This window comes from Castanea sativa, chromosome 3, assembly GCF_040712315.1.
Source record: "Castanea sativa cultivar Marrone di Chiusa Pesio chromosome 3, ASM4071231v1".
Lineage (NCBI taxonomy): Eukaryota > Viridiplantae > Streptophyta > Magnoliopsida > Fagales > Fagaceae > Castanea > Castanea sativa.
This window is the reverse complement of record NC_134015.1, coordinates 927254-949438: the sequence shown is the minus strand read 5'-3', so window position 1 is coordinate 949438 and position 22185 is coordinate 927254. Positions and strand designations below refer to the sequence as shown.

At 32.4% G+C, this 22185-nt stretch overlaps 1 protein-coding gene and 1 pseudogene across 1 annotated transcript; one reads left to right on the top strand and one right to left on the bottom strand.

The window, feature by feature from the left end:
• Window positions 1–13080: 13080 nt before the first annotated feature.
• On the bottom strand, window positions 13081–15698 carry LOC142629906 (receptor-like protein 9DC3). The gene has a single exon (XM_075803955.1). The coding sequence runs from the start codon at window positions 15684–15686 to the stop codon at window positions 13278–13280; it is 2409 nt and encodes an 802-aa protein (XP_075660070.1). The 5' UTR covers window positions 15687–15698; the 3' UTR covers window positions 13081–13277.
• A 3802-nt stretch (window positions 15699–19500) lies between these two features.
• Window positions 19501–21476, top strand: LOC142627843 (receptor-like protein 54; annotated as a pseudogene).
• The last annotated feature ends 709 nt before the right edge of the window (window positions 21477–22185 follow it).

Sequence of the window (22185 nt, the reverse complement as noted above, 5' to 3'; positions counted from 1 at the left end):
TATCACTTTTGTCAATTTTTTTTTAATCCTGTTCAAGGTCCTTTGTTTAGTTTTGTTTCGTTTATGTCGTTTGGATTGTTTTGATCTTGTTTGCAGATAATATTTCTCATTGCATCTGTTGCATTTATGTTTATTTTTGTTGATGAAATTTTCATTTATCTGCATAAATATATATACTATGGTATCAAACGGATCTCCCACACTCAAATCTCTGTTTGATATACAATTGCGTGCCAGTTTCTCTAGTTAATTTCAAACATCAATCTTAAGCACTGGGGCCTTGCGGACAGTCCCTTTGTTAAATGAGTCTCTGAAACACTTTCATGATCTCATTTTCTGAAATGTGAAAGTGTATTTTTATCATTTTCGCGTCTGACCTGACCATATAAAACCACACTTCCAATAGATGACATAATAAACCCTTTCTCCTTTCTTGCTATTGTTGCAAATCCAAGATCAAGTCAAGTCGTCTCCAGTTGTCTAAATTTGGATGTGTTGTGACTTAGGTTAGTTTGTGTACGTTAGTGTTTGTTACCGACCTTAATTTTGAGGGTAAGGAGTTTGATTTGTGTTAATCAGTCATGTGGTTATATTGTTATAATCGATATTTTCTATTGTAAATTGTGTCTGGTGTTACCCATGTATAATACATTGGCATGAAATTGTCTGAACACGTTAAATGTTAGTTGAAGTCTTGTGTGAGTTGGCCTCCACTAAATAGAATTCAACATAAATATCTTGATTAAATAACCAATGAGAACATAAGTCTTAAAATATTTCAACGCAAAAAAGATTTCATCAAATACTCTAAGAAAGATGTAAGATAAGAATAAAGTTGTGTTGTCTCAATCACTTTTTGAGAAAAGTTATACGCATTCTTTCGTAAAAGTTAAATTACGAGTTAGAAATATATTAGTTCACATTAGTTATTTCACACATATCTATGAATGATATGAAAATGTTCACACTCTAACGCATAAAAATAGATATGTAAGAGATGTGAAACAATGACTCAACACCACAAATGAGTCATTATAGCATCTTTTTTGTTATCTTTTTATCTTTTCTATTCTCTTTCTTGGGTCTTAGTTTTGTAATATAGAAGGGGTGACCATTGGCAGCATGTGGGATCGATGATGCTTTTGATGTCAAGTATGTTTGTGTCTGGATTGAGTAATGTTATGAACACAACAAAAAAGTCACAATAATTTTATTCAAATTAGCATGCAAAAAAAAAATTAAAATAGAAATTGTGGTGGGTCCATGTATGAGTTCATACTAATTTAAGAATATTGTAAAATCGTTGTGGCTTTTTGTTGTGTCCCTTGCATTGCTCATGTGGATTGTGTCGATTTTATGGTGGTTAGTGGTTGCGTTGTTGTTGAAATTAATTAGGTAAAATATAAAATATAGTATTTAAGGATAATAATCCTCTATATTTTCTATTCAAATATTATAATGTAGTTATGTAAGATAGAATAAAATGACTGATGGAGGTCAAATTAACTAATTAAAATATTTTAAAATAATAATAATATTTTGCTCCAGACACTAAAAACATTTAGGATATAAATATTGAATTTAAAAGAAAAAAAAATCGCAATTTCCTAAATACAAATGTGCATCATGGAATAGTTGGTGCAAAATTTGCCTGCTTCAAATAAGAAAATTTTCAAATTTGAAGGTGCCTTATGTCATGCTTTAAAAAAATATATATATACTTTTAAATTATCATAGATGTAACTTTTACCCAAAAAAATAGAAGAGTATTTGAGCACTCACAACACGTGTATATTGACTTGTTCAGGAGATTTGGAATAGATCTTGAGGGATTTTTTTGTTTTGTTTTTCATTTTTGAGACCATTGATTAGTAATTTTGATCAAAAGCTAAAAACATCCAGCGTGTTTATTAAAATGTTGAGACTAGTGTTCAATCGATGTGGGAGGATGTTTCCAATATAAGTATCCACGATAATAACAAAAAGAATAGGATGGTAAATAAAGAGGAAATTAATGACAAGCCACTTGTGGTAACTAAAAACAAAAATAGTAGCCCGAGAAATAATCAAAATTTGAAAGCGCACACAAACCCTAGATTATGAATTAACTAGAAGTATTATATTGCAAGTTTGCGCAAAATGCATTAAGATTCGAAATGCTGAGAATGTATAGACATGTTATAATACATGGGAATTTAGAATGAAATATATATATATATATATATATATATATATATATATATATATATATATATATATATAATATGACAAGTACTTTTTGCATGCATCCTTTCATAAGAGTCACAACCTTTGGAGTTTGGACAATTGTATATGTCTTTGTAAAGGATTATAAATCCTTCATCAAATAATACAATCATGATGTGAAAAAACGATCATTTTGAGAGTATATGATGAAGTACATAACGCTATTCTATAGGCCGGCTTATAATAGCTTGGAGACATTGTTTAATACTTATAATACTAAAGGTAGAGATTTTATTTCTGCGAGGACAGTATAGCTAGCTAGAAATGGACACTTTTAATCAGTTGAATAAATTAGAACTAGCAATCTTATTGCTTCGGATCTGAAGCCACGACTTACATCATTTTTTTACCTACCAATAACCACTTATCACATCAATAATTTGTAAAACAACTTTATAACTCTAGCATTTTCTCCTTTTAAAGGTCATAAAAAAATTTATAGATTGAAATTTAAATCAAAATATATAAGCTCAAAAAAATGAGCTCAACAACAAAAATTACCAATAGTAAAGCTAAAAAACATTTAGTTCAATCAACCTAATTCACCCAAAACAAACAACCGACCCTTTAAAAAATTTTAAACAAAATAATTTTATCATTACCCAACAACAAATGCATGCAACAAAAAATATTAATTAATTAATTAAAATAAATAAATCGTAGTGGTTGAGCAATAGAGTTGGAGATCGAAACTGCCGCATGCAGTTAGTAGCAGAGCTGCCTCCTAACTCGAAGTCCTGATTTCATCCCTAGTTAGTGTATTTTAGTTATAATTGTAGTTAGTGTATTATCACTAACTACAATTATAACTAAAATCCATTCAGCTTTATAATTGTATTCATGTTGTGAGATAGAGTGTGTATGGCAATATATAACGCAGCGTATGCAAAGATAATTAACATATAATTTTGATAATAATAAGTTGTAAATAGTTAATTTTAAATCATACAAATTTTCACAATTAGTGAAAAATCCTTCAAAATTTCTCTATATTTTTTTATTATATGTGAATTTTGAAAATCTAACAATAAGATTACATGTTCTTATTATATCTTTCATGTTTGCAAAATTTCAAGAAAATAAAAATCAATAGCTATATCACCAGTCAAATGTTTAAATTTAAAATTTTTGTAAATTAAAATTTTGCATAAAAAATAAATTTATTGATTGAATAATAAATAACATCTAATATAAGAAAATTTTTATGTGTATTAAAAATATTTAAAAAATGTACAATCTAACAGTTAAAATCTTAAAATTTATATTATATAGAAAGATATACAAAGAATTAGAAGAGTTTGTCTTCAGAAAAGAAGCCTTTTCATTTTTCTCTTCACCATGGTTGACACTCCACTAGTACTAGAACTTCAAAAAGTTCATTGCTTTGTAAATAAGCAAAGAAATTCACCTTATGCATTGTAAATAAGCAGAGAAATTCACATTGAAAATAGATGAGTGTGAACTGATGACGTATGGTTTAGACTTCAGAACAATTTATTTAGTTGAAACTGAAAACTTTTTACTATAAGTTAGGTAAATAGTGCAATAGGATCTATAAATAAATTTAAAAAAATAAATATGACTCATAAATAATAAAAAAAAAACTAAAAAGTAAAGAAAAATGTTGACTAGCACTAACTGATGCTTATTAATTAAGGTGCAAAAATGACAGAAAAAAAAAATGTTAATGGACCTTACGGTGGCGTAAGCACAATCCAAAACTAAATACGCAAAAATAAATAAGCTCATGTTAGACTCATCCTTCGTTGATAGCAGCTGGCCCTGCTTTTTGGACTATGGAGTGGATTCCAGTTGAGCTGACTCTGCTTTTTAGATTATAGAGTGGATTCCTGTGTGAACTGGTGAGTGGTGAGGTACAAATGTACAATGTGGACTTATTCATTGATTGATCAGAGGTGGCCATGCTTTTGAGATATCAGAACGCAGGCCTTCAACTTCATTATTGCATGCACTTTGAGCAGCTAGACTATTTGCTATATGGTTTCTCCTGAATAATCAACCATTTCAGTATCTACCTACGTACTCTTTCACAGACTCTTCTATTATCTTGTGTTATCCAGCAAATTTCCATTTCCAAACTATGGCTGCTGCTCTACTTTCTGCTATCGTGGAGCGGCTTGATGAAAGAACTAATTCCTAATTTAAATTTTAAAATATTGTTGTGATCTTTTTTATTTCCTAATTCCTAGAGGAGTTCTTCTAGGCTATTATTTTGTGTAATACAACTTTAACTGCAATAAGTTGAAAATATAAATATATTATGCAATGTGGTGCAATATATAAAAAAATATTATTTCAAGTACGGTCTATTTTTTTATATAAAAATATTCTTCAAGTGTTTTTTTTTTAATCTTTTTATCTCTACAAATATATAATTCTATTATTTTTTGTGTGTTTGATTAATATTTTTTAAGGTGAATCATATTTTTTTAACTTCTATTGTAGTGCGTTATATTTTCCTAATATATAACTAAACTTTATAAGTTTCAAATTTATTATTCAAGTTTATCATCTCTTATAGAATAAGGAGATTATCATGGAAATCAAAACTCATCATAAAATTATAATGTTATCTTAACCAAAAATTAAAATGAAACTAAAGGAATAAAAGATAGACTTTATAATGATTTATTACTCAAACAATTGGTAGGCATATTCAAATTCATAATTATATAGATTGTGTTTTAATATAAACCCAAATTCTTATTTTCCAAAAAAAAAAAAACTAAGTACTAACCCAAAATAAAATTCAATTAAACCTATAAAATCGAGAGAGAATACCCTGTGATGGGAAATGAAAGAAACATAATAAAAAAACATAATCTAAAAAATAATATATGGCATGACGAATGAGTTGGCGCAACAAAAGTATAGTAACATTAAATATTACTACGACATATATATAAATACACACACACACACACACACATATATATATATATATATATAAGAGAGAGAGAGAGAGAGAGAGAGAGAGAGAGAGAGAGAGAGAGAGATTGATTTTTTTCCATTTTTTTATTTGGTTGTTTGTGAATTTAATTTAAAAGTAATATTTCTGCGATTAATTAATATGTGTAATTTTAAATTTAAAGAGAAAATTTTGAAAAACAATTACGATGACTATTATGTTGTTACTATGCAGTAACCATAAGTAAAAGTTATGTTATGTTAAATAAAATTTAATGGACATAACAAAGCTCTTGAACAAGTTTAATTTCAACTAAGAATTAAAAATATATCAAGTCTGAAAATGAAAATTGAGCTTTGTGTTAAGCACGATTTTGATAACAAAGTAAACAAACCAAATTTGAGTACTATAGTTATTACTTTTCATCACAATTGTCAGATCCCAACAAAATAAAACATCCTCAAAAATAATTTTCACTACCGTAAATTAATTTAAAACCTTTATAAAAAGTAATAATAAAATCCTCAATTTCGTGAGAAGAAACTGCAACAGCCTTTCTCCAAGAAACCTTTGATTATCTGTAAGGAAGAGAGACTTAAGCATAGTCTTGCTTTCTATGTGAACTGTGACCAGTTATTTTTTGAACCTTCTAGGTACCAGTTACACTATGCAACAATATCATGGAAATAACTTTTTGAATTTTCTAAGAAGCATATCAATGGTCATTGCGGTCAAACTTTCACATTGCAAAATCTAAAAAGCTTTGATGGAAACCAAAATCCCTTAGTCAAACTTTTAATATTTTAATGAAAAGTTGGAAATTTTATTGTAAAGATAATAAGAGGGTGTTTGGTTTGAATTGTTTTAAGTTATATAACTCAAAAGTCATTACCCAAAACTCAAAAAACGTGAAGCCATTGAATTTAGAGTTGTTTGGTCTAGTTTTTGGGTTATATTTTCATAACTTCAAACTCAAAATAATGATGGAATAATATAATTGGAGGAATAAAAATAATTTAGAATTCTTTTCTTTTGTTAGGGAAAGAAAAGAGAAATTTCCCCATTAATGATGGAATAATATAATTGGAGGAAAATTTTAAAATCTCCACTATAAAAAATAAAAAGATCTCCCAAGTTTTTCTTACCGAAAAGAGATTAATCGCTTTTCCATTATTGGGTTCTAAACCTCTGTCTTTTCATTAGGGTCCTGTGTGGAAATTCATTTTGCTTGTCAGTGGGTTGAAGAAAAGCTTGGTTCAGTGTGAGTGTGAGTTTGAGTGTGAATTGTGGACTGAAAATGCACCCCCGCGTGGACTTCATTGACCAGAGTAGTCCCTCAGGCTTTTCAGATAGTGGGTTCCACTTCCCAGGGGCAATGGACTTGGCTTTTGCTTTTTTCACTTATTGGTTAGGTGGGGCTTCAATTATATTGTTGAATTTTTACAACTTTGGCGCCATTAGTATCTATTTGAAATACACTTATTTGGTTGAAATGAAAAAAAAAAATTGCTAGTAGAAGTTAACTAAAATAATACAATAAAACTTATAAATAATAACAAAAATAAATTAAATAATAAAATAAATTAGTAAAAATAATTCATGCTAAATCCACCCTTCTTAGTTCAGTGTGAGTGTGAGTGTGAATTGTGGACTGAAAATGCACCCCCGCGTGGACTTCATTGACCAGAGTAGTCCCTTAGGCTTTTGAGATAGTGGGCTCCATTTCCCAGGGGCAATGGACTGGACTTTGCTTTTTTCACTTATTGGTTAGGTGGGGCTTCAATTATATTGTTGAATTTTTACAACTTTAGGGCCATTAGTATTTATTTGAAATACACTTATTTGGTTGAAATGAAAAAAAAAAAATTGCTAACGTATGGTAGGTAAAAGTAAAAGTTAACTGAAATAATACAATAAGACTTATGAATAGTACTAAAAAGTGCAATAAAACTTATAAATAATAATAAAAATAAATTAAATAGTAAAATAAATTAGTAAAAATAATTCATGCTAAATTCACACTTCTTAGTTCAGTGTGAGTGTGAGTGTGAATTGCGGACTGAAAATGCACCCCCGCGTGGACTTCATTGACCAGAGTAGTCCCTCAGGCTTTTGAGATAGTGGGCTCCACTTCCCAGGGGCAATGGATTGGACTTTGCTTTTTTCACTTATTGGTTAGGTGGGGCTTCAATTATATTGTTGAATTTTTACAACTTTAGCGCCATTAGTATCTATTTGAAATACACTTACTTGGTTGAAATGAAAAAAAAAAATTTCCTAACGTATGGTAGGTAAAAGTAAAAGTTAACTGAAATAATACAATAAGACTTATGAATAGTACTAAAAAGTGCAATAAAACTTATAAATAATAATAAAAATAAATTAAATAGTAAAATAAATTAGTAAAAATAATTCATGCTAAATTCACACTTCTTAGTTCAATGTGAGTGTGAGTGTGAATTGCGGACTGAAAATGCACCCCCGCGTGGACTTCATTGACCAGAGTAGTCCCTCAGGCTTTTGAGATAGTGGGCTCCACTTCCCAGGGGCAATGGACTGGACTTTGCTTTTTTCACTTATTGGTTAGGTGGGGCTTCAGTTATATTGTTGAATTTTTACAACTTTAGCGCCAGTAGTATCTATTTGAAATACACTTATTTGGTTGAAATGAAAAAATAAAATTGCTAACGTATGGTAGGTAAAAGTAAAAGTTAACTGAAATAATACAATAAGACTTATGAATAGTACTAAAAAGTGCAATAAAAATTATAAATAATAATAAAAATAAATTAAATAGTAAAATAAATTAGTAAAAATAATTCATGCTAAATTCACACTTCTTAGTTCAGTGTGAGTGTGAGTGTGAATTGCGGACTGAAAATGCACCCCCGCGTGGACTTCATTGACCAGAGTAGTCCCTCAGGCTTTTGAGATAGTGGGCTCCACTTCCCAGGGGCAATGGACTGGACTTTGCTTTTTTCACTTATTGGTTAGGTGGGGCTTCAATTATATTGTTGAATTTTTACAACTTTAGCGCCATTAGTATCTATTTGAAATACACTTATTCGGTTGAAATGAAAAAAAAAAATGCTAACGTTAGATAAAAGTAAAAGTTAATTAAAATAATACAATAAGACTTATGAATAGTACTAAAAAGTGTAATAAAAATTATAAATAATAGCAAAAATAAATTAAATAATAAAATAAATTAGTAAAAATAATTCATACTAAATGCACACTTCTTGGATAATAGCTAGCTCTACTTTTGAGATTATAGAGTGGATTACATTGCGAACCGGTGATGTACACTGTGGACTTAATTCATTCATCGACTAGAACTGCCTTGCTTTTGGGATATCAAAACGTCGGCCCTCACCTTCATTATTGCATGCACTTTGAGCAGCTACACTATTTGCTATTTGGTTTCTCCTTAATAATCAACCATTTCACCATCTACCTAGCTTCCCTGGTTCTTTGAATGGTCTAAGTCTGAAAACCAAGTTTTTCCTTCTGCAAGTTGCATGTAGTTGAGTGCAAAAAAGTGAATGTATGTGATGAGTCTAAAAAAATCATTAAGGACGTCCACCTTAATAGATGATCTTGTGTCATTAGTAGACCATCAAGGAAAAAGATGCAACTGTTCAAGCACATTTAACACATTAAATAACAACCATTACTTATTAGCCTTAAACTCTCATCAAGACAGAGACCGTTACACTTAGGAAAATGACCACCTGCAATTATGTAAAGGAAGACATTTATGAGTACAACAACTACCCAAGCCACTTATAAAAGCAACAATCCACCTCATTTGCTTGGGTATGAGTAAAAGACCACAAAATATTATCAACATACAAAATACAGAAATTGATACTAACTTAAGCATATGAGGGTCCCCATCGGAAACAACTCAGTGGTCTCTTCGATCAACTTTCTTTTTCTCGTAGAATCCAAAAAGACCTTCCCGAGCTCTTGATTTGGACGAGTAACCCAATTAGTGATTTTTGGCATCAATAGTATAAACTTTATGTATAATAATGTGTGAAATAAACACCACTCTATAAAGGAATTAGTGGTTCCGCCACTTATCTAAGTTCCAATTAATACCTAATCGAAAAGTTTTCATGATTTCAATTTTTTGAAATGTGAAACTACATGTTTTTCAATTTCACTTTTGGCCACATAAAAGTGCTTTTACTAACTATTTTGTCTTGTGTGGGATTTTTATTTAACTGTTAATGTGAATACGCTTTCACTAACCTCATATTCCAACATAAATATTCTCATTAACTAGGACTTGACTCTTAAAGGTTCGTGATAACGCGGTTGGATTTTTTGTCCCAACAAACCAAGTTGTCCACATAAAAATTGATTTAAATCATATCTCATTGAGAACTAAGTATATTCTTAATCAATGAATCTCATATTATAATCAATTCAGTCTTATACTTTACGAAATTACTACACTTACTGTAGTTGGCTGCAAGAACAACAAAAACTAACTAAGAAGTACAACACATTACAACACAGAACCTAATTAACACTATACAACACCCTAATGCATGTTGTTAGGTTCTAAGTACTTAGGAACTAATGTATTAGAACTCTAAAGTGTATTGTTGGCAAACCATGATCAAAACAGGTGTTTAGTCGTGTTTTAGACTTGCTTAAAGTATGTCATTCATGTAAAGTTGGAAACGAGTTAACTGCAGAAGTTACTGTGCATTTTTGTCTGACTTGATCGATCGAAAATTAGACTCGACCGATCGAAAGTCGTGCGGATTGTTTTTTCTGCAGAATTTCCAACTCAGCCCTAAGCCCATATGACATGTAGGGTTTTATGTTTTGCCCTAGGTATAAAAGGCAAACCATAATCACATTTTTTAGGCTGTTCATATTGCTGTTTGTGTGAATCTCTTGTGAAATCTGAGAGGTGCTTGCCTTCACACAAGTTTGGAATTATCAAGAATGAGATTTCTTCAAAAACTTGATGATCATTCAGTTACTGCCATAAGAGCTTAACAATACACAAGCGGAAGTGCTTGTACTTGCTGGGAATCCAAGAAAGAAGGAGTCCGTGGTCTCGGAGTTTGCACGTGGTTGTGTCACTAAGTTTTCTACTGGTGGGTAGCAATAGGATGTTAGTGGTCTAAGTTTCTATTGTACAAACTTCGATTCTTTCATAATGGATTCAGGTTTACCTTGAAGATAGCTAGGTTAAATCCTCCCCAGGTTTTTTACCGGTTTGGTTTTTCTAGGTCATCATATCTTTGTATATTTTATATTCCGCACTTTACATTAATATGATTATATGATTGTGTTAACCTAGATCTGAAATTTGGACTAAGTAATAATTTGGTTTGTTAACTAGGTTAATTCAATTGTGGTTTAAGGGGTCTAAATAACTCAACACATGTCCTATACAACTAACAATTAACTTTGTACAAGTATCCACTACACACAGTGATCATAGCAAATGTTGCATTGTACTGGAGCCTTAAAAGACACTGATATGTGTTTTTTTTTTTTTTTGTATAAGTGGAGTTCAAATCTCAAATCTTTTATCTGTCATCTAGAAATTTTACTAGTTGAGCTAACTAGAATTTATGTGATTGATTACACATTAAGTTGTAATGCATATGTAATAAAATTTGTAATATTCTTAGCATCACTTTTTAGTTTCCAAAGTGTCCTATCCATTTCCTTAGTCTCAGTTGGCCACATTGTTAGTTGTGTTTTGAATATTTAATTTTAATTAGATGTTTATGTCTAGAAAATGTAAGTTGTCAATGTCATTACTTATGCTTAAGAGATTGTTCCAAATTAGTCTTATACAAGTTCACGTATGAAATGAGATTAGAGAGTGTTCTTCAAAATCAATTTTTTTTAGCCTTTTGATGGATTCCAATAGTTATCAAGTTTCTTGTTTTGTATATTTTAGGTGTATTTCCCAAGTAGTGAACATTTTGTATCTGTTGCATTTATGTTTCTTTTGGTTAAAAATTTAATTTAATTTATATATCAGTATATATAACTATGTTACTATAAATACAATGGTAGTTTTAGAGTTCCAATATTTTTAAACTTATAGTGCCATGCTCAATTGTCAAAGTTTGATATGCACATGCAAATATAAAATTGAATTCGAGTTTCTGTAGGCAATTTCAGACATCAATCTTAAGCACAGCATTGGGGGGCCTTGTGGACAAAATGTGTCTCCGACAGGTTTTCATGATTTCATTTTGTGATGACTGATGAAATGTGAAAGTAGAGCTTTTGTCATTTTCATTTTTCACTTTTGACTATATAGAAAGAACGGTTCCTAGAAAGGATAGAAACATAGACTCTTGACATCGTTTCAAATCCAAATTATAAGCCAAGTCGTCTCCAGCTGTGGAAATTTAGAGGTGTTGTGATTTGGTTAGATTTAGTTGTGTTTATGTTTGCTGGGGTATTATCTTCTATTCTTCGGTATATATTAAGAGGTTATGGAAAGTTAGTTACTTGTTTTCTGAATGCCATAAACTATCCATATTTTTACTTAACATTATTTCAAACAATTAAATAGCTGAGTGTATAAAAGTTATTTAGAAAATTTTGTATAAAAATTAAAATAAAAAAATTCACACTATGTTCTTACTGTTTTCATTTATCTCAATTTATAAAGGTCTATACATTTATTCAATAATATTATGCATTTGCAAACTACTGATATAATCAGGAATGTCATGAAGTTAGCTCCAAAAAATAAACACCAAAATAGCAAATCATATGTTTGTGGGTGGATGTTGATTTTTTTGGAGTTAGCATCTTGACACTCATGTCTTTATTAGTAATTCACAAATGTATAATATTATTTGATTAAAGCGTAAATCTCTAATTAGTATAAAAAAAAATTATGATACTAAATTACTAAAAAAAAAAGCCTCAAACTACACACGAAACGCATGCAATGAGACTAGTATTAATTATGAGAGTCTAGGAGTTTGATTTGCATATTATTTAGACTCCATTAAATGTAATTCTATATATTTTTTATTTTTTGGTGAATAAATTTCCACTAGTCTTCCATTCCAATATAAATTTCTTTATTGCATGACACTAATGAGGATATAAGTCTTAGAGTAAAAATTCTTTTGCACAGGGTCTTACACACTTTTTTTTAAGGTTATTAAAATACTTTGCATGAAAGAAACACAGCCCTAAGTCGCAGGGAAGATGCAACCAGATACTTTAAGCAATATCATATTATAGGAGATAATGGATGGATTTGTTCTCTGTACGGATTCTTTTATTAGGAATAAGAAGTCTCAAATGTGTGTGTCTATATATATATAGAAACTAAATTGATATGAGCCCAAATATACTGCAGTATGTGTGTTTTCATCAGTAAACTCAACAGCAGAAAAACATAAGTTTAGAATTGGGGAAACCTTTACTAAAAGAAAAAGAATTGGGGAAACCAAACATGAGCCCAAACATACTGCAGTATATTTGGGCTCATATTCTAAACTAAGAAACATCAAACAGAAGTAGGGGAGCTATTTCGACAAGTATATCTTCCAACCACACCCGTAGCTCATCACTGAATTTTTACTTTTTCACAATTACAATTGCGTTTAACATAACAGAAATCAAAAGAACTTAACTCATTAATTTGGAATTAAATGGATATCCTCTGTAACATGGCCATACACTTATATATATATATAATTATATTAAATTAAAGACGGAATGCATTTTTTTTTTGAGAAGAAAATGTATAATTTCAATGACACAAGAAAAGGAGAACAACAGGGGCCAAAGCCTACAATATCAACCAAGACCTTAATGAATCAGGTGATCTAAAAAGGGCGGAATAACACCCTTCCATACATTGCAGGCATGATTACATTTGGCAGTTGGTACAATCATAATGTATATAACATAAAGTTGATTATATAGTAAATACATTGAGATGATATAGTTTAATACTAATACTTCCCAATCCAAAATACACAAAGAACAATACAAAAATGAGGAAGAAACAAATTAAAACAGAAGAGGAAGAAGAAGAAGAAGAAGAAGAAGGTGAAGTTGCTTCTCAGTTTCTATATGTTCCCTTCTCCAGTTCCATTATTGTACCAGTTGTGCTTTGCGTCATTTCAAAGACTTTCTTCAACCAATCATCTTTTCTTGTTATGGTGATGTTGCCAATTATTACTCCAACAATGAATCCAAATCCATACCCAACCAAAACTATTTTCCATCCAAATTCAAGGTGAAATCTAGGTGAGTCCAAACTTCGATCAAAAACTGCAGGTGAAGAATCAATATCCCAACATTTCTTTGACAATGGATTTCCACACAAACCTAAATTTCCCTCAAAAGAACTAGTTTCAAATGTGTTGAATTGCTTCCCTCCTGGTATAGAGCCAGTGAGATAATTATGAGAAACATTGAACCATTCGAGAAAAGTAAGTTGTGTTAGCTGTGATGGAATCTCCCCTGAGAGCTTATTTTGAGAAAGATCTAATGATTCTAATTGTATAAGATTCCCCAAAGATACAGGAATATGTCCAGTGAGAATGTTATTGGAAAGATTGAGCATATTCAGGTCCTTTAAATCTCCTATAGATTTTGGAATCTCTCCAACAAACCTATTGCTAGACATATCGATGGCTCTAAAAAAGTCTTGGACCTTTTTGTATACTGTATCCACACCTTTATTTGTTATTTTCATTGAATAATCATAATAGTAATACAAATGGTGTGTCCCCACATTGAAATATTGTTTTTCATGAATATATGTCAAAGGGTGATCATGTTTGTCCAATTTCAATGCATTCCAATTTCTAAAGGAATTTAATGGCAAATTTCCAGTAAAAATATTGTAAGAGAGATCAAGGATTCGCAAGTTTGGGAACTCATAATTGGTTTCAGGACTCTCTAATATGTTACCATAGAATTGGTTTGACCGCAAGATGAGAATCTCTAAATTTGGAAGATTTTCCAACCATGACGGAAAAGTGTCACTGAATTGGTTATTACTAACATCAATGGCCTCCAGCATCGTACAATTGGCCAATGATCTTGGTAACAAGCCTTGGAATTTGTTCCCTCTCAAACTAATCATTCTCAATTTGCTTCCATAGAACATATTGTGCAAGCATTCAGGAAGTGGACCATTAAAGTTGTTATTAGACACATCAAGGACATGAAGAAAAGTCATGTTGCAAATCCATTTAATACCAATAAGGTAATTATCAGAAATATCAAGAAAGTTAAGATTCCTTAGGTTGAAGATAAAGATTGGAAACTTGCCTTCAAACTCATTGCTTGCAAGACCTAATTCATATAATAGTGTCAGCTTCCTAAGCCCTAAAGGAATTGGACTAGTTAATTGATTGTAGCTCATGTCAAGGATAATCAATTGTGTGAGGTTTGCAAGCCTAGAAGGGATTAGACCAGTCAAATGATTATTGTGGAGGCTTAGAAGACCAAGTTGGATGAGATTTCCAATTGAAGATGGAATGTTACCCACTAAAATGTTATTTGAAAGATCAAGGTAAATGAGATTTGTGAGGTTACCGATTGAAGATGGAATGGACCCTGACAAGCTGCAACTGGGCATTTCCAAAGCAATCAAGGAGCTAAGGTTTCCCATTGAAGAGGGCAGCTCTCGAGAGAAATTGACGCGTGCGAGGCTCATTTGCTCCAGGGGGCTGCGCCAATATTGAAAGTCAGGCCAAGAACCATTGAGATCTTCGTTGTGATTTACGTCAAGAATCCGTAAATTCGGTAGCATAAAAATGCCTTTTGGAAATTCCCCATACATTCCACAGTCAAGGAGATAGAGGCTCCTTAAATTAGACATGTTTGCAAAGATATTAGGCACGGTGGAGGATATGTTCACTCTACTCAGATCAAGATCTTCTAGAAGGGTTAGATTTCCAACTAGGCTCGTTAGGCTTAACCTTCCCAATCGTAACAGGTTTTTCGTTGAATCATGGTTCCAACCCAGACCCAGAGATGACAATTGGGACAACTTGGAAACTTCAAATGGGATTTGACCAGAAAACATAGAATGAGCTAGATTGAGATGTGTCAGTCTCGAAAGACTGCCTACTTGGGACGGGATTTGAGAGTAGTTGAAGTAATTGTCAGCAAGGTTGAGCTTTTGCAAGTGAACAAGACGAAAGAGAGTGCTGTTAGAGTTGATTGAACCAAGGAGACAACTGTTACTGAGGTCAAGGCCAATCACGTGGCCTGTGTCCTCATCGCAGCTAACACCATCCCACGAGCAACAATCAGTACTGTTTTCTCCTTCTAGTGTCCAAGATCTGACCCTATTGCATGCAATAGGAAAACTGGAAGCAGTCTCTTCTATGGTAAAGCTTTGCTTGAATTGCAACAAGGCTGACCTCTCATCATCATGGCATGGTGGATGCATGGAAGGAGAGGAATGTATACGATAAAACAAAGGGAGTATGTAAAGCAAGCGCATGAACATGGTGTAACAAAATGAAAACCCCATGATGATGATGATATCCTAAACTCCTAATTATAAATGTTTAGCACTCTTTGCTGCGTAGTTGAATACAAATTCGACTGCAAGTATATTACTATTTATAGGCATAACCTATATGAATTATGAAGTGCTCATCGGGTTGTCGTAAATATTGCGTCTTTAATTATTAGTTTATTTTTTGACGTGCTCAACAATATTGACACTGGGTAGGTGGTGTCACATTACCAAATAAATAATTTGGCAAAATTTGAACATCAAGGATTTGTTTGGTAACAGTGTTTAAGTTTTGTTGTTCAATTTTCAGTATTTTTGAAATATGTGTTTGAGTATTATAAAAATACATGTCAAAAGTGTTATTTTGTTTAAATACTGAAAACTGTTGTCCAAACAACAGTGCCAAACCACCTCCAAATTGGTGGGGTTATAACATATATAACCTCTCTCAGTATTTTAGGTAATTTTCAAAATTAATTTCGTAGTTATTCCAGAAGAATTAGCAAGAAAGTCACATGTCAACGGAAAACTCTATTTTTGTTTAGTATCACGCAATTGTTTGATAGCTTATTTGCTAAATATAAGACCAAAATATATATTTTTTGGTAACTTTTATACTAAAGTTGTGACAGAAAGATGAAGGTTAGGTTTTTGTTTAAATAAAAAAATTTGTGTTATATTATATATATAAACTGAGAAAAACAAAAACAAAAAGCTTTTTGCCAAATGTTGTACAGTATCTAGTTTTCAATGTACCAAACGGTGTGCAATATGAAGTCTTTTAGAATGAGAATAGTTATTTTACTACTATCTAGATGATAAAATAAACTCCAAAAATAGATATTTTGAAAAGAAAAAAAAAAATTCTATCATATGTCCATTTGGTTTCCAAAGTATCATTACCTTTTCCCTTGTCTTGTTGGTCATGTTAGTTGTATTTTTTGAATATTTGATCAATTCTTTGTTCTTAGTTTTAGGTGAATTGCTTAGGGTGGTGAGCATTTCTATAATTTACTCTGTATCCCTTGAATCTTGGGTGTGGATTCCTTTAGGTGTGAGCTTATCGATCTATTCTTTATGATCTTCCATGGCCCAGAAAGATATGGTTTCAAACGGATCTCCCAGAAAGAGCTTGGCAACTGGCTAGTGGCTACCATTCTAAATTCCAATAACACATATAACCATGTAAAGAAAAATATGGTCGATCTGAGTTTGATCTCTCAACTCTACTGTAAATGATGTTAGAAGCTAGTCGTGTGGCTAGGTGTAGAATTGTTAATAATTTATATATTATTTGGTAATTAATTAAGAGGGGTTTTTTTTTTTTCCTCCTATTCCCATTCTCAATTCTCGGTTTGATATGCACATGCCAATATACAATTGCATTCCATTTTCTCTAGGCAATTTCAAACATCAATCTTGAGTAGTGAAATTTTGTCTGGTGTTACCCATGTATTGGCATGAAATTGTCTGAACGAAATTAAACGTTAGTTGAAGTCTTGTGTGAATATGTAGGATTCCACTAAATAGGTTTCAGCATGAATAACATGATTAAATAACACCAATGAGAACATAAAAGTCTTAAAAGCTAGTCAACTCAGAGAATAACAAATCCTAAGTGATAAGTTGTTACTGGTTGTTATTGTTGGGACAAAAAAGTAATCTTAGTGTTAGGTTCAAATTTGAACCAATAACAACTAACTACCTATAATTTGTTATGAAAATGTTGTAAAAATATTGTGGACCTAATACCTCTCTTTCATCAAATACTTTAAGCAAGATATGAGATATTGGATAGAGTGGTTTTCCCAATTACTTTTTGAGGAAATGTATGAGCATTTACATCCCATTCTTCCTAAAAGTCAAATTGTGGAAGGGAAAAATATTATTTAAGCCCGTTATTAAACTTATATGTCCACAATTGATAGGAGAATATATGTTCACATTTTAACATATAAAAATAGATATGAAATAGTGGATTGGCGGCATGGGTGGTCAATATTGGGAGTATATTGACTACTCTCTCTCTCTCTCTCTCTCTCTCTCTCTCTCTCTCTCTCTCTCTCTCTCTCTCTCTCTCTCTCTCTCTCTCTCTCTCTCTCTCTCTCTCTCTCTCTCTCTCTCTCTCTCAATTGGGAGTATATCATGGGTGGTCATTGGCGGGTCAAGTGGGTTTGTGCAGATTGAATAATGCTATGAACACAATAATTTTATCCAAATTAGAATATCAAAAAATTAAAAAATTGGAAGTTATGGTAGCCCATATGTACGAGTTGACAGGTAATTTAGAAATGTTGTGAAATTGTTGTGATTTTTATTATGTCCCTAGTATTACTCACACAAATTTTATGGTCATTTGTTGGCAGTGGCCGTGTGGTTGAAGCAAATTTGGTAGAATATAAAATATAATATTTTAGGAAAATGATCCTCTCTGTTTTCTATTCAAATGACTACAATATTCAAATGATGTAGTCTTGGGAATAGAATATAAAAACTGATGGAGGTCCATGTCAAAAATTAACTAATTGAAATATATTTTTGCCTCAGATACTAAAAACATAAGAACAAAACGTGAATTTCTTAAATACAACATGCATCGCGGAATGGGTTGGCGCAGAGTTGCTTGCTTCAAATAAGAAAAGAGAAATTGTGATGGAGGTCCATTTTTGTCTTAGAAAGAGAAATCGTGAGGAGGATTGTAGTGGGTTACCAAGTAAGAAAAGAGCAGTTTCCCTCTATGAAGAAGCTTCACTTATACCAATGGTGGAGGCTGTTAAACAGCCCCGCCAACAACAATGAATCTCTTATGTTGGAACTATCGGGGGCTTATAAACCCCCAGACAGAGCAAGAGCTTGGTGACTTCATTTGGGCTCAAGGTCCCTTACTCGTGTTCTTAGCCGAAACATGACTTGATAAGAATAGGCTAATTTTCATTCGGGATAAGCTAAAGTTTGAAGGTTTGTTGGAATTCTCAAGGGAGGGTTAAAGGTGGTGGGGTGGCTGTTATGTAGAAAAAAGAGGTTGATTTTTCAGTCGACACTTACTCACCCAACCATATTGATGCTATTATAAATAAGGGAAAGGAGGAGGAATGGTGGTTCACGGTTTTTATGGTGAACCCGACACAAGAAATCACCACATTTCTTGGACTACATTAAGGTGGATAAAATCAAAATACTCATTGCCTTGATTATGTGTTGGAGATTTTAATGAAATAACTAGGGCACATGAGAAGTTAGGAGGTAGGTTGAGGCCAAGTAAGTAAATGGAGGATTTTAGAGATGTGTTACACAAATATGGGTTTCAAGACCTCGGTGTAATATGTTCACTTGGTGTAATGGGCATGGGGTAGGACACACGGTGTGGGAACGGCTAGATAGAGCAGTGGGTACGGTGGAGTGGATAGATATGTTTCCGGCATCTAAGATGGTCCATTTAGAGTGTGGCTCTTTGGACCATAAGCCTCTCATGATCTTTTTAGCAGGCATACCAAAAAAGATTAACAAAACATAGAGGTTCGAGCAAATGTGGATGGAGGATGTGGGACGTAGGGATGTGGAAGAGGCATGGGCATATGAGTTTCAGGGTAGTGCCATCAGTAGGTTGGAAGGAAAAGTTGACCAGTGCCGTAGGAACTTGAAATGCTGGAGCAAGGTTGCTTTTGGAAATTTGACCTGAAAATTAAAGGAGAAGAAGACTTTGTTGGGATTGGCCAAAGTTGAAGCAACTAGAGGAGGAAGTGTAGCACGGGTTTTGAGGCTAAAAAAGGAAATTTCCAAACTTCTCGTGACGAAGGAATAGATGTGGAAGCAATGTTCTCTCTCCTTGTGGTTGCAAGAAGGGGATAATAACACAAGGTATTTCCATAGTCGTGCTTCCCACAGATTTAGGAGGAACCGGATTGATAGCTTGGAAGATGCAAATGGAGAGCTGTGTAATGATGAAAATGGTATAGCAAATATCTTGATAGACTATTACCAACAGCTCTTTACCTTATCCAACCTATCCATGATTGAAGCTGTGGTTAAACAAATTCTGTGCTCAATTAATGATGTGATGAATGAAGAGCTCATGGCTAATTTCACAAGGCAAGAAGTGGTAGTGGCTTTGAAACAAATGGATCCTTTGAAAGCGCAGGGGCCGGATGGGTTACCACCATTATTCTTTCAACACTATTGGCATGTTATGGGGGACGATGTGATTGAGGCGGTGCTGAGTTGCCTATCTACAGGTGCTATTCTCCCATCCATCAATCGCACTTTCATCACTCTCATCCCAAAGGTAAAAAGTCCTACAAAAGTCTTTGAATTTCGCTCTATTTCACTATGTAACATTTGACTAGTCTCATCCAACTTGGTCCAACTTGGTCTCATCCAACTTGGTCTTCTATGCCTCCACAATAATCATTAGACTGGTTTAATCTCTTCTAGGCTTGCTAACCTCACACAATTGATTATCCTTGACATGAGTTACAATCAATTAACTAGTCCAATTCCTTTAGGGCTTAGGAAGCTTACACTATTAAATGAATTAGGTCTTGCAGGCAATGAGTTTGAAGGCAAGTTTCCAATCTTTATCTTCAACGTAAGGAATCTTAACTTTCTTGATATTTCTAATAATTACCTTAGGGGTATTAAATGGATTTGCAACATGACTTTTCTTCATGTCCTTGATGTGTCTAATAACAACTTTGATGTTTCACTTCCTGAATGCTTCCACAATATGTTCTATGGAAGCAAATTGAGGATGATTAGTTTGAGAGGAAACAAATTCCAAGGCTTGTTACCAAGATCATTGGCCAATTGTACGATGCTAGAGGCCTTTGATGTTAGTAATAACCAATTCAGTGACACTTTTCCTTCTTGGTTGGAAAATCTTCCAGATTTAGAGATTCTCATCTTGCGATCAAACCAATTCTATGTAAAAATATTAGAGAGTCCTGAAACCAATTATGAGTTCCCAAACTTGCGAATCCTTGATCTCTCTTACAATATTTTTATTGGAAATTTGCTATTAAATTCCTTTAGAAATTGGAATGCATTGAAATTGGACAAATACAATCTCCCTTTGACATATATTCATGAAAAAAAATATTTCAATGTGGGGACACCATTTGTATTACTATTATGATTATTCAATGAAAATAACAAATAAAGGCATGGATACAGTATACAAAAAGGTCCAAGACTTTTTTAGAGCCATTGATATGTCTAGCAATAGGTTTGTTGGAGAGATTCCAAAATCTATAGGGGATTTAAAGGACCTTAATATGCTCAATCTTTCCAATAACATTCTCACTGGACACATCCCTATATCTTTGGGGAATCTTACACAATTAGAATCATTAGATCTCTCTCAAAATAGGCTCTCAAGGGAGATTCCACCACAGCTAACACAACTTACTTTCCTCGAATGGTTCAATGTTTCTCATAACTATCTCGTCGGCTCTATACTAGAAGGGAAGCAATTCAACACATTTGAAACTAGTTCTTTTGAGGGAAATTTAGGTTTGTGTGGAAATTCATTATCAAAAGAAATGTTGGGATTTTGATTCTTCACCTGCAGTTTTTGATCAAAGTCTGGACTCACTTGGGTTTCACTTTGAATTTGGATGGAGAATACTTTTGGTTGGGTATGGATTTGGATTCATTATTGGAGTAATAATTGGCAACATCGCCACAACAAGAAAAGATGTTTTGTTGAAGAAAGCCTTTGAAATGACGCAAAGCACAACTAGTACAATAATGGGACTTGGGAAGGGAACATATAGAAACTGAGAAACAACTTCACCTTCTTCTTCTTCTGTTTTAATCTGTTTCTTCCTCATTTTCGTATTGTTCTTTATGTATTTTGGGTTGGGAAGTATTAGTATTAAACTTTATCATCTCAATGTATTTACTATATAATCAACTTTATGTTATATACATTATGATTGTGCCAACTCCCAAATGCATTCCTTCTTTTATTTTATTTTATTCTAATATATATATATATATATATATATAAAAGTAAGTGTATGGCCATGTTAAGGAGGATATCCATTTAATTCCAAAATAATGAGTAAAGTTCTTTTGATTTCTTGCAACTGTGAAAAAGTCAAAATTCTGTGATGTGCTACAGGTGTGGTTGGAAGACTTAGGTCTTGTTTGGTACATCAACTTAAACACATGTTTTAAGTTTTTAAACAACATTACATGTATTTTCATACATTTTTTTACCCACACATATTTTCAAAAAAACTAAAAACTGTTATTTAAACGCACATATTTTCCCTACTTCTGTTTGATGTTTCTTAGTTTAGAATATGAGCCCATACTGCAGTATATGAGCCCAAATATACTGCAGTATGTTTGGGCTCAGTATGTATGGGCTCATATTCTATCTTAACCCAATGCTTCTTATTCTAATAAAAGAGTCCGTACCACACTTTGTTGACTATATTCACATTACTAAACTAATTCTACCAAAACGAGTTTATTTAATCTT